Raw genomic sequence first — 13,232 nt, 5'->3', positions numbered from 1 at the left:
CCTTTTGGTTGGATTGGTGCCCATTTGAATTGATGTGTATCTGGTTCATTTTCTGCATCTGGGAATTCTTGATTTAATTCCTAATTTTCTAATGCATTTATCCTTTTGCAATTCTTGAATGTGGTTTTCAATTATACTATTAATTATCTTAAATTCGTGATTTACCGATAACTGCTTAGGATTTTGGCAGATTCAAATAAGTTGCTTTCGGTAGAGAATTGGGTGATTAATGTTGCCTTTAGTTGAAATAGGAATTTGGTTAATAATAACCTTGGATATGCAACGAGGAAGTTACTTTCATTGCCATATTTTGATTCTTCTTCTGTTCCTTTCGGTGGTTCTAGTTTTATAATTGGGATATAGAAGAAAATAATAGATTGATTGATGAAATGTAATGGTACAAATTAAACAAGTTAATTAGGAGTCTCATCTTGTGCGAACTTGGACACGTGGGGAAACTTTCGTCACCAAATTTACTTCAATTTTCAAATGCTGTTCAACTTCTAATAGATTATAGCATTTAGGAGTTAGGTATTCACTTTTATCATCTTACGGTGATGCTGGAATCATATGAATATATGTTATTTGTTAAATCGCTTCAATGTATGCAACTTTCATTAAACAAGTTTCACTTCCACACTTACTCACGCCTTATGATTTAACTGCTGTTTGACATAATTTGTCCGTAACAGTTTTAGGTCTACTTCTTGTAGATTGATCGCTCTAGATTGGGCTCCAAAACCTCATGTAACTTCCAAATTAGACCAAAATGCGCCATTTCTGTTAAAAGCATTAACTCCGAAAAGTTTGGAAAACAAGTTGCGGGAATAGGCATGAAGCAAGGCATCGGATGGAGTTTTGTAGCAGGATCAAGAACCATCAGTAGACCATGTCTTGGAGGAAATGTTCTGTGTAGAAAACGTTCGGCAGTATATGCTTCATGTAATTATTCACATTGCTTTATTCTCATGATTTGCCTTCTTTTGTAAATAGAACTTCTAAGTATGCCCTTGTTTCTTCTGGAGCATCTTTTGATCTGAGGAGAACTTGATATTCTGAATTTATGTTCTGGTTCCATATTATAAATTAGAAACATATGTATGAAAAAACAATCAAGAAATGGTTTTCTTATCACAAGGACTATTAAACTTTCAAATGAATTAGCTTCAATAAAGAATTACCACATTAATGCAGCTTTGGTTGTACAATGTATTGTTATTGTTATTCACTCAAATAAAAATCCTTCTTCATATGGTTTTGATTGACTTTCTTCAAGAATCCATTCCACCCAGAGAACTGAAAGGTCTGAGCTTGTCAATGCAGGGTTCTCTATTTTGTTTTTCTACTTCTTGGGTGCTTTAATTATGTTGAACATTTGAACAGAGCTGAAGTCTAATAGAATGCCAGATTTGAATTGAATTGTAAAGAAAATATTAACTTTTGGAATTAACTCTAAAATATTTGCTTCATTGGCTTGTGCAAGGAAAAGTTGTATATATACAAGTCCAAAGTAATTTTGTAAGTATTCTCTTGACTCTTAATATGCTCCTCTTTGAGGCTTGATAATTGAAAAACTGCGTGTTTAAATATTCTCCTGGGTCTTGAAGATGAATACTGATGTGCTCTGTTTTTACTAAAAAGAAAATTAAGTCTGGAATATATATCTTATGCTATCGTCAGTGTTCATCTGATGTCATCAGATACATGACTTCAAAAAATTTACTCTCTTCATTATTTATGGCCTGTGGGATATTAAATTGTTGACTAATGCTTGGAGCCAAGCATCAAAGTGCCTTGACCTGTTGAGGAGTCAAGGTGTGGTTATACATTTAGAGGATGCTGTGATTCACAGTACTAAACAAGATTCAATAGTATATACACAAAATTTTTATTATTGTTCTTCCTTAATACTGTCCAGTACTGTCTAATCTACCTCACCAAACATGTCGTTAGTTTTTAACCTCGTGTAACCTCTTCTAGCACCTAATGAACATAAAGGCAAAATTGACATCTATTTTCTGTCTCCATGCAGGGTTGCCAAGCGCTCAAATTGCTAGTAGTGCTTTTACATTGGGAACAGCTGCTGTTCTTCCATTTTATACTTTCATGGTTGTAGCGCCAAGAGCTGAGTTTGTAAGTCAACTATTTTTTATTCCAATTCATTTTCTTCTATTATGTATTTCTGTTCCTATTTTGATTGCTACTATTTGACCACCTCTATGTTAGTGGAGTTTTCCTGTTGTTTTTCATTTGTAAATTGCAAAGGAATTCTAGGTCACCTAGTTATTTCATTTTCTTCAATTGTTGGGAAAGTTTCCGCAAAAAATGCCTAAACAAAATAATAGTATTAATTGAAGTACGGTAAGAAAATAAGGTGGAAGTTTACTTGTTCAAATCTGGTGATTGGAACATAAATAAATAATAAAAAGCCTAACGTTATTGTTGATCAGGTAAGGGAAGTGGCAAAGCTTCCTTTGGTTTGCATATCTTTTGACGGCAGAATTAGAGTAAATTTTTGGTAAAAAATGATAGCAATGTTCCTTATAAATTGACGTTGTTTGTTCTCTTTTGGTACATGACTGGACGGTTTCTTGAGAGGAAAAAATTGTAAGCCTAGAACCCTGATTTTTCTTATTGTTTTTGTGGTTTGTTCAAAAAGTAGAAATTGGTGGGTGTGGTAAAGCTTAGGATATTATTTTTTCTATGATACTTTTGGGGTTTGATGAGTGAAAAATCTATTCATTTGTACAATTTTTCGTATAGTGGAAGGCATTGGCAGTCTGCAAATTTTTCTCTTTTTATGTATTTTCTGCCTCGTTTACTTTTCTATGAGCAAGGATTCTACGGAAAAATTAAAGGGAATTGGCATCAATTCCCAACATGAATGACTAACTGATAGTAGTTTGATAATATTGTATCCTTTCTCATATATACATGGGTCATGATTATAACACTAATGTTCTACGCCCGTACATTGGTTGACAGTGATGAAATTTGTTGCTTCAATTTAAATCCAGCGGCATATTTCTTGAAAACATGAGATATGCCTTGTGTCAAATATTGATCAAATGTGCTTCTCTCTTCCATATGCAGACGAAAAAACTGATGGAAAATGGCATACCATATGTTATTCTTGGAATATTATATGCTTATCTACTCTATCTATCCTGGACACCTGATACAATTCGGCTGATGTTTGCGAGTAAATACTGGCTACCAGAGGTGCGTAATAGTTCGTAAGAGTTCTGTTAAAGTTAGTTTTTGAACGTAAAACTTCACATATGATTTTTCAGCTGCCTGGTATAGCTAAGATGTTCTCCAGTGAGATGACATTGGCTTCTGCATGGATTCACTTGTTGGCTGTAGATCTATTCGCTGCAAGGTCTCTCTCTCTCTTTTGACGTGACATAGAAATATAGAACACAAATACCCACATTTTTCTTTGAGGGGGACAGGGTGCTTGGGGTTTTGTTTGGAGAGTTTTTGACACTTGCCTCTTTTGATTCAATCAGACAGGTTTATTACGATGGACTTGAGAGCAATTTGGAGACTCGGCATTCAGTTTCTCTGTGTCTTCTGTTTTGTCCCATTGGGATTGTTAGTCATATCATCACCAAAGCTCTAACTAAACAGGCAGATTGAACAGAGAGGACTCAGTGAAGAAGAAACAGTTAACATTGTGTAATACTCAAAAGAGTTCATATTTTTCATTTAGTATAATTGCATAACTATGAGAAAATGTTAGTTCCTTACTGAATCATTTTTCAGAGATGAACATACACAATAGTTTTCTTGAGTTCTGCACAACAATATGTAAGAAAAGGTTAAGATATATGGAAAAGATTATATACATCTTTCTCCAAATAAAATTCCACACAATAAAATATACAGTATTTCAACCTTTTTTTTTTTTTTCCCCTCTCTCTCTATGCATGCCATCGATGTGTAGCACATGGACAAACAAAGATGAAGAATTCTTGATTACTTGGGATGATCAGTACACTTTGTGATATAAGATCGAAATCTGATGTGGAGAGTGTAAATGTAACATTTTTAGTAGTTATAGTACCTTAGTTAAAATGTGTTTCTCGGTAAAGCATACTTACAAATGCATGTAAAAGCGGGTGGACACAAGTGAAACTTTGGTATATTATCAGAGAACAGTTTTCCATTTATACAAAAATGGTTTCATCAAAACAATATAGAACACTCACATGGGGGTGGATCCCATGTGAATAAAATAGTGCACAAAAAATAATAATAAAAAATCACCCCTCACCTACTGTGTGCATTTTGGAGGGGTTCTGTGAACTCCTTCGTATACATAACAGGGTTCATCAGAGAATATATGATTCTGAGGTATCCTTCATTCAAATTTTTATCATGGGTATTCTTCTCTCTAAGTGTTCTGGTTGATAAAACCATTAAAACCATCGACTTTCCTATTGTAATAAATCTTCTACATGGAAAAAAATCTCAGATGCTAACCTAGATCTTCCACCCGTGTTGACCTAGTTCGAACTTCTAAAAATGGAATTGATTGCAGCCATGTATTGATATTTTTATGGATACATTGGTAGATGCACGCTTTTCTCGTTTGGACGTTTCGGGATTGTGCCATTGGAACGAAAAGAAGTGGCAAATGAGGATCCATGTGCTCAAGCCCAGGGGAAGAAAAGAGAAGGTTTTACATGACAGTAAATTCTGAGAATTTCGTTTTAGGTGTTTCTTTCTAATTATAATAGAAGTCGTTATGACTTTCAGTCACTTAAGATATTATGAATGTATTTAAATTGTTTGGCAAGCTATTCATCTCGGTTTAGTGGGAAGTAATTCTGCCTGGATTTTATAAGTTTTAATTTGGTAATTGAAAATATAAATCCGTTTGGCTTATGGGTATGGCCTAATTCTTGATTCCCTGTGAAATGCAGAAATACTCGCCTCCTTATACCAAGCAAACAGTTTCAACTTATTTTGTGCAATTTAAACAAATTTGTGACTCAGCGTAATTAAGATCTAGTGAACTTTTTGAATATATATTTGGTCGAGTCTGAAAAATATTAGGTGAAGTTTGACTTGGATCTACTAAGATTTTGTATCTAAAGTTCCCAAGTGATAGTATTTTGGAATCTGCACTTCTTCAACTATTTTCTTTGTTTGCTGAGTGTATTTACTTGATTATTTTCAACATTTACTTCAACTCAATCAGCCTTGTTGCCCAATTTACTCTGCCTTCACTCTCTTTCTTATAACTTGAATTCTGCTTGGTGTACATAATTTTATATACACAAGGATGTCCATACATTTATCTAGATGTGGGAGCCACTAGAGTGGGCCCCACATGGCCCCCATGTAAATGCATGAACACCCTTATGTAAATAAAATTATGTATACCAAGCTTTATCCATAGAGAAAATAACAAATTACATAACAAACTTAATGGCTTCAATACTAACTAAAGCAATAGAAATCAAAGTATTTTACCATACTGTTGTTCTTGGCACTCTATAAATTACCGGAATGAAAGTCTATTGATACTTTCGCAAGTTTGTATCTACATTCTAATACCCTCAACGCCAATCCATCAGTGTGCAAGGCGATGCCTAATTGTACCCCGTCCCTCGTCCAACACGAAGTTAGCTCTAGCAAACTCTGTACTATTAAAGAACGGCCTCAGATCAGTGATCCCATAATCAAGAGCCTGCAGTAGAATGTCATCTAGCTCAATCAGCCAATACTCATGTGAATCTAAGACTCAGTGAAAGTAACAAAGGTCAATGGAAGCAGTGCATGTACGATTATTTTTTTTTTAAGTAGAGGAAACTAAATCAACTGTACCTTGCTTAGCAGTTCTTCCACTTTTACATCAATGTGAGTGAGATTTGCAGTAGAACCGGACACAATTTCTTCAAAGTGCAATGCATCCTTCACAAGTCCACGCAGAAGGTGCAAAACAATAGCATTGAAATCCTTTTTGAATATCATATATTTTTTGAAGCTCTGAAGAAAAACACATCATCAAGATACAAATTTATAAACACCAATATACACTAAGATATTATACTGTTGAAGTGGAAAAATACGACATTAACAAGCAAATATGAGCCCAAGCAGATTAGTATGATCTCTGAGAACTCCAGACAGTGGAGTTTGGCAAAGTAGAAATAATCTGGAATGGGCTGAGCAAATGAAACTGGCCTAAACTATTTTTTTTGGGTTATAGTTCAATGAGATAGCATCTAGAACAATATAAAGTAAAGATTTCAATCAATTAAAAAAAAAAAAAAAAATTGTACCAACTGCTGGGTCCATAGATACCTTTTGCAAAGCTTTTTGCACACCGAATTTTTGGGTTGAAATGAATGAGTCCAGCAGAACGCGAATAGCCATGTCCACGTCCTCTTGAGTGACATGCTGTTTGAGATGCATTCTTGCATGGGCTTCCGACATCCTTATCATTGACTCTATGTGCCTCACTGCAATTGGAACTCCTTGCCCATGCTATACAAGTACATAAAACAGAAAAAGCATGAATCATTAATTAGTTCATAGAACTATCAGTAGCTTTTTGTAGTGAAGGAAAAGCATGTATATCAAGTAGAACCTCACCGAAGATTCTCTCCTTAATTCAGCGTAAACTTGAGTGAGCTTGTCTAAATCTGCATCATGCAACCTCGGAAATACATTCAGCTTGGCATATGTTATGTACTTCTTTAGCAATTCTTGAGGAATTATCTGTAAACAAGAAACATATTTTGGAACTAGATATACATGTAAAGAAATTTTTTGATGAAGTGGAAGTATCGAGTTTCAGGTTAAGACCTCAGGATCAGCTTGTGTAGTGGGCGATTGAAAATCATCTTGAGAATTGGCCACCGACCTGTCGTCCAAATTAGTGCCTTTAGGTTGTGATTTGAAATGACTATCAACTACGAACTTCGCCAGCATCTCATCAATGACTGGGTCAACAACATCCTGTATGTGATCAAACTTCCCTTTTACAAAACTTCTTAGAAAGAAAGATTACAAGAATAGATAAATTGATAAAATATCCTGAAGGAAACCTTGACAATGCAGAGAATATCAAAGCGAGAAATGATGGGATCTGTCAACTCCACATTTTGAGAAAATGTCTTTGAGGAATCATATCTGCAGAGAAAAATGTAGTAGTTCAAATAACAAAGTCAATTAGAAAAACACTATCAAGAATGGTGAAATATGAAGCCTTGGTCTGCAGCACATAGAAAACAGGATTTTACATCTATTGAATGCTAAGTGTAGGGCTTTCGACCATCCTAATTACATGATAATTCTTTCCATAACAAGAAACTATAATTAGGGGTTGTTTGAGCTCCATTTTTTCTCAAAAAAATGCATTTTGAAATAGTGTTATGATGGAGAATGTGTAGCTAAAAAATAAAGCAAAGTTTTGGGTTTGAGTGTAATATTATTTTGTTGAAGAATTGGTAGTTGAAATGGTGTCAAATCACTGTTGAAGAATGCATTTTGATGGAAAAATGGGTCTCAAACAAGGGCTTAATCACATATATGCAGGTGATTCAATCTGGCATTATGAAATTGAAAGCTAGTTGTATGTAACCAAGGGCCAGAGGTGACAAACAGACTATTAAAATAGGCTATGAAGAAGGATGGCTTAGATATCCATCTACACTGAAACGAGGCACTTGAGAACTTATGCTCGTCCATAAGGTCGCCAACCGTTTGGACCAAGTAGCAACTCTTGTTTGCATTGCAAAATGACCTGAGTTATACTTTCTTGCTAAATTGAATTTTAACTTCTCTAATACCTTCCTCCAATAGGATTTGCTGCAGCAATGACAGAACAGCGGGCCTGGAGAGAAGTGACAATCCCAGCCTTCGAAATGCTAATGCTCTGCTGTTCCATTGCTTCATGAATGCTTACCCTGGAATGTTGAGATATCTTAAAAAGAGAATGTAGGAAAACTCCAGCAGACATCTATTCAACACACAATCGCTTACCTGTCCTGATCATTCATTTTATCGAACTCATCAATAAGACATATCCCTCTATCGGCCAGAACAAGTGCCCCTCCTTCAAGGGTCCACTCTCGTGTGACCGGGTCCTTATGCACTGCTGCTGTGAGGCCTACAGCAGAGGCCCCTTTTCCAGTTGTATAAACAGCCCTTTGTCCTGTCTTTTCAACATACCTAATAGAATTTTACGTGGCCATTACACAACTGAATGGTCTGATAAAGCAAGTCATTCTGGAATAACTCTTACTTGAGGAACTGGGACTTGGCAGTGCCTGGATCACCCATCAGGAGTACATTTATGTCTCCACGTAATCGGTGTTTCCCCTCCACATTTTTCTCCTGGCCTCCAAACATTGCTAGAGCTATTGCAGTCTTTATGTCCTCGTGACCATAGATTGATGGGGCCATGGACTTAATAATCTGAAATGTTTGCAATGAAGAAGTGTGAAAAAATTTCATGACAAGAGACCTTGTTATCCTGATAACAATTGAGACTATTTAATGTGAAATTTTGTTTCATGTCCAACATAACAAGAGTATGATTATAGGTTCTGAAACCTACTCGTTCTCCTATCCTTGGGTCTTTGGCCAACTTCTCAATTTCTTCTTTGTCCTCCTGGGTAAGCTTGTAAGCTGAAAAGAGGTCCTGCTTCTTTGTTACATAATTTGCTTCGATTACAGTGGCAAAGACAGGAAAACCATTCTTTGTGTTCAAAGATAAGTCGAAATTGTTTGTATATATGCCTGTCACCTCCTGAATTTGGGAAAAGAAAAAGGTAATGCAAGTTAAAATTAAGGAGCATAACATCAAGTTGCAGTGAAACAATGAAGTCCATAATATTAGAATTTTACAATCTCTTCCCCAGGTCGGGCACAATCAATGAGATCATTCAACAGTATTACTTCCTTGTATCTTGGAAGTCGACCAGCAGGCACAATCCCAGGGCTCTCTTGGAGTGTAAGTTTCTGGTAGTTCCTATATATAGTCTGTAACAAAGCAAGAAGTTTGATTAGCCCACTTTTTGGCTCCTTTCATCAGTAAAAGTACGGACATGGAGGTCCAAGGTACATACTTGTTCAACATTGACAGTGAATGGTCCTTTAGACTGGCACTCTGGACAAGAACCAACCTTCACCTCCGAATATGAATTCTGGAAAAAAGGCCCTAAAATTGTTCCACACTTGTTACAATCATACTTCACTTGCTGCAACTGCGGGAAGACACCAGAACGTCGAGTGACGACTCCTCCAATTCTAATCATAGTATTCAAATGGATCTGCCTGCACCGCACAGAGAAAAATGAAGGTAAGCATAATTTTTGCATGCAGAACCTTAAAGAAAGCAGCCAGTACTCCATTTTGACATATTACCTAATATTGCGTATCTGATCATAAACTGGTAAGTTGCTGATGCGCACATAAATCTTTTGATGAATTTTCTTGTAATTTGGATGCAAGTCAAAAACAACCTTATTGGCTACTTCTTCCATAACCTCAAGGACCGACTGTGGTGCGTCTGCCAGCCAGATGGCAATATTCGGGTGGATATAGATGAACTGTTTGTAATCAATCTCAAGGCTGCATTTGTTAACTGCAGATATAAATGATTAAGTCAGGTGATGAACCAATTTCTACGATGTTTTTCTTGCTTGACGATAACAAGCATTTTGCAGCCATTTTTCCAAGAATCCTCATACAAGTTACATATTATCTTATAGATTAACAAAAACTAAGCTGAGAAGCTTCCTTACCAGAGACCATTTCATTAATCTGCCGTAGATATTCAAAGTCCCCATGGTCGCTCTTTGGGTTGACATATGTGAGCAAGAACTCCTTGAACTTCTTCGCAATGAAACGCCTAACTTCATCTCTAGTAACCCATTCCCTAAGGGTTCCCTGAACCCGGTACATCTCAAACTCACCTTCATCATTGTCTTCATCCTGCATCAATATCCATTAATCAATGTAATTGCCATCAATATATACAAAAAACGTCTAATTACTACCCTCAATGTTCAGTAAGTCAAGATCAGAGCTAAGGAAAACAGCACACCTCATCACGGTCATCATCTGTCTGATCAGTCATTGGCACATCTTCCCTAGAATTACCCCGTTGTGAGCGGCCTGGTGAACTTGGTATTCCATCACTATCATTTGGAGGCCTGAAGTCAGCTCTGGTTCTTTTTGATGGCCTATAGTTGTCATCATCAGTGTCTGCAACAAGGAGTACCAGGGTTAAGAAAAATTTTGCTGATAGAACCGTATGTGAAGACATGTAAAAGCTTGTAAACAAGTACATCACTTCTAATTTCTAAAATTCTAACAAGTACATCACTTCTAATTTCTAAAATTCTAATAAAGGATGAAACACCTGTAAAAATTTGAGGTTCCATCTTCAAAGGTCAACCTTAGGAGTAGCCCAAATTCTTATAAATTGGTCTATATTTTCATCTTTATTCAATGTGGAATTATATCCATTAACTTGCCCCCTCGAGATAGGGGCTATTTTGAGCAAAACAATCTTAAAATCTGCATGCTCATTTTTTTTTGAGTCTTTTATTAGATCGAATTACTCGTCAGAACTTAATGGGCTCTAATATCATGTAAAGATTTGAGGTATCATCTTAAAAGGTCAAACATTGTTAAGAAGAGTGGCCGAAACTCTTATAAATTGATCTATATTTTTTCTTTATTCGATGTGAAATTATATCACTTGACAGCACCATCTCCATCTTATAACAAGAAACTGGTAGTTTATCAAATATTCTTAGGATAGCTGAACAGAAGTTGCCAATGATGCAAAAGTGATTCAGTTAATGGTCACTCATGACCTCAGTGCAGATTGCTTGCAAAAATACTATATTTTAAATAGCAAGATAATATACAGGGAAGGCATGCTATAAAATAGCAGAAAATCAAATAATAAGAAAAATAACAGTATAATACAAAAAAATCTTAAAGCAAGAAATACGTGCAAACATTTAGTAAATTGTAAAAGCATCCAATTAGGAGTGCAACTAGCATTAAGGAATTCATGGTGTTGGAACTTGACAAAAAATAAATTCAAATTGGAAGAGAAGTTTTTCAATTTCCAAATTTCCGTGATTCCAACATATCATAAGTGTCATAAACATCAAGTGTTGGATTATATATATATAACAAAGATTGGACCTTGATCATGGAGAAGCTGCGGAAGCTTGCGCTGAGAAATGCGAGCTTCTTTGGCATCAAGTTCAATCTCGGCTGCTCTACGGTCAGCCATTATCTGATCCAAATCTCTCTCATCTTCCATCGAATCGTGTAGCCCCACTGATTCGTACTGGTCCTGGTCGTTCATCCCCCGATAATCACTAAAATACACATACCAATTACTCAACAAGATCAGAGAGCATTCAAAGATTACACATAATCCACTATTAGCGCAATATGAAGTATAAATCGAGTAGCAAGGAAGGAAAAGACTTACTCCATGAAATTATCGTGGAAAAGATCTTCCCCTTCTTCCTCTTCCTCATCAACACCGTCATCAGGATCATCTCGAATGATTTCAGGGTCGACAGACGCTTCGTCATCGTCGGTATAGTTCTGACTGGTGTTGAAAGGCAGCTGATCCGTGTTAAAACCTGCAGAAGTTGGCGAATCGGGAGTCGACGGCAGATTCCCATTTCCGTTGGCCACAGCGTTATTGGCCGGCGTTGTCGAATCAGGAGTCACCAGCGGGCTGCCATTTCCATTAGCCGCGGCATTACCGGCCGAACTTGTTTCATCGTCACTTGCCATTTCCTTGTTTCTTCTCCCCAAATTCTCTTTGTAAGTCCGCCGGTGTCTGTGGAGGAAATTTGGGTGGCTTAGGTTTTGTGTAAATAGGCATCTGATTCTGGAAGAGTAGTTGTTTTGGCGGGAGAATTTCGCGCCAAAATTATGGGGTACTTCTGGAGCCCATTAGTCCAATAAGCCCATATTGCAGTTTCGTCTCGGTTGCACATGGTAAAGAAATCAATTTTTTTTTTTTTTTTTTTAAACAGTTAGGCCCCCGTTTATTTCTCTGTTTCATAAGAATGAGAATGAAAAATATAGTTATTATAAACTCTACACAAGAGATAAAAATTTAAATTTGATGGTTTAATGTGATGAATAACAGTCATATTTTTCATTTTAATGAGAAAATAATGGAAAACAAATAGGAATTTAATTTATTTTCATGATAATTATACGTTATTCTTGTGTCAATCAAGTAATTATTACTCAATTTTGTTTAATCAAATAATTATATAATAATTTGATTTCAATCATGTAACTCCATCTAATTATGTTATCTAGACTGACAATAATCAATGAACTAATACTCATTAAATGAAGCATGCCATTTATTTCACTGGCATGTTTGAGGCACATTATTAGACTAAAAAAATTAAATTCTGACCATTAATCATCACATCCAGTCGATTTTGTTGACTTCTCATCTTTTGTGTGGAATCCAGTTGTATGTGCAACAGTTAGAATTCTTATTTTAATGAAACATATAACTTCAGCCCCAAACAGGGGCTGAAGTTGTACGTATCTTACATCAGGAATTACTAATTGTGTATTATGATAATTATTTATTGAATGCTGTACATCGATTTCCGTCAATGAAATTGGACAAAGTTGTCATAATTAAAATTAAATTAAAATATACTTACTCCTGATTGAAACAATGGCTCGGATTTGTTATAAATTTGGAATAAAGTTCTTGCCCAAAATATTGAAGTCTGTTTATGGAGTCAATTGTTTTCGGCTTGTTGCTGGTTCAGGGAGCTTTCTTCACATTGGGCCTTCGGTAATGGAACTTGGTGATGTCTAGTACTGATCCCTCTCTGTCTTCATGAAGCCCAACAATGTGGGAAATAAGACCAAATATTGACAAGGTACAAATTTTGCCACCTCTTAAATAAAGGGCAACTTACAAAAATACTTTTAAAATTAGAAGTCTTTTGAAAAATAATATAAAAAAAATTTTAGAAGTAAAAAATACTGCCTAAAATTAAAAAGTGACACAATGTCACTTTTTTTTTTTAATAAAAATTGTCACTTTTCTTTAAAAAAAGTAGCACAATGTCACTTTTAAAAGTTTAGTGTCACCTTTTTATTAAAAAATGGCATACAATCTCATTTTTATTAAAAAGTGATGTTTGTCACTTAAAAAAATGTAGTAGAAATCTCAAAACGATTGAAAA

General features: G+C 35.6%; 2 protein-coding genes across 3 annotated transcripts in view; one reads left to right on the top strand and one right to left on the bottom strand.

Moving 5' to 3' along the window:
• LOC111406216 (protein ABA DEFICIENT 4, chloroplastic-like) overlaps positions 1 to 3,899 on the top strand; it is a 4,214-nt gene extending 315 nt beyond the window's left edge. Inside the window, exons 2-6 of one of the 2 annotated variants that reach the window (XM_023035500.1) lie at positions 714 to 942; positions 2,033 to 2,133; positions 3,094 to 3,222; positions 3,294 to 3,382; positions 3,513 to 3,899. In XM_023035500.1, the coding sequence (XP_022891268.1) occupies positions 714 to 942; positions 2,033 to 2,133; positions 3,094 to 3,222; positions 3,294 to 3,382; positions 3,513 to 3,642 (678 nt within the window). In that variant the 3' untranslated portion in view covers positions 3,643 to 3,899. Of the gene's footprint in view, positions 1 to 692; positions 943 to 2,032; positions 2,134 to 3,093; positions 3,223 to 3,293; positions 3,383 to 3,512 lie in introns of both variants that reach the window. The other variant, XM_023035501.1, reaches the window with a different exon arrangement.
• A 1,529-nt stretch (positions 3,900 to 5,428) lies between these two features.
• Positions 5,429 to 11,862, bottom strand: LOC111406215 (DNA replication licensing factor MCM2). The gene is made up of 17 exons (XM_023035499.1): positions 11,483 to 11,862; positions 11,188 to 11,366; positions 10,070 to 10,230; positions 9,768 to 9,957; positions 9,388 to 9,607; positions 9,090 to 9,297; positions 8,869 to 9,003; positions 8,579 to 8,770; positions 8,264 to 8,436; positions 8,002 to 8,190; positions 7,809 to 7,925; positions 7,065 to 7,149; positions 6,823 to 6,975; positions 6,610 to 6,735; positions 6,319 to 6,501; positions 5,839 to 6,000; positions 5,429 to 5,701 (listed from the first exon to the last, which is right to left on the bottom strand). The coding sequence occupies exons 1-17, from the start codon at positions 11,794 to 11,796 to the stop codon at positions 5,585 to 5,587; spliced, it is 2,904 nt and encodes a 967-aa protein (XP_022891267.1). The 5' UTR covers positions 11,797 to 11,862; the 3' UTR covers positions 5,429 to 5,584.
• Between the last annotated feature and the right edge of the window lie 1,370 nt (positions 11,863 to 13,232).

This window comes from Olea europaea, chromosome 12, assembly GCF_002742605.1.
Source record: "Olea europaea var. sylvestris chromosome 12, O_europaea_v1, whole genome shotgun sequence".
In the NCBI taxonomy this organism is placed as follows: Eukaryota; Viridiplantae; Streptophyta; class Magnoliopsida; order Lamiales; family Oleaceae; genus Olea; species Olea europaea.
This window is presented reverse-complemented; position numbering and strand designations above follow the sequence as displayed.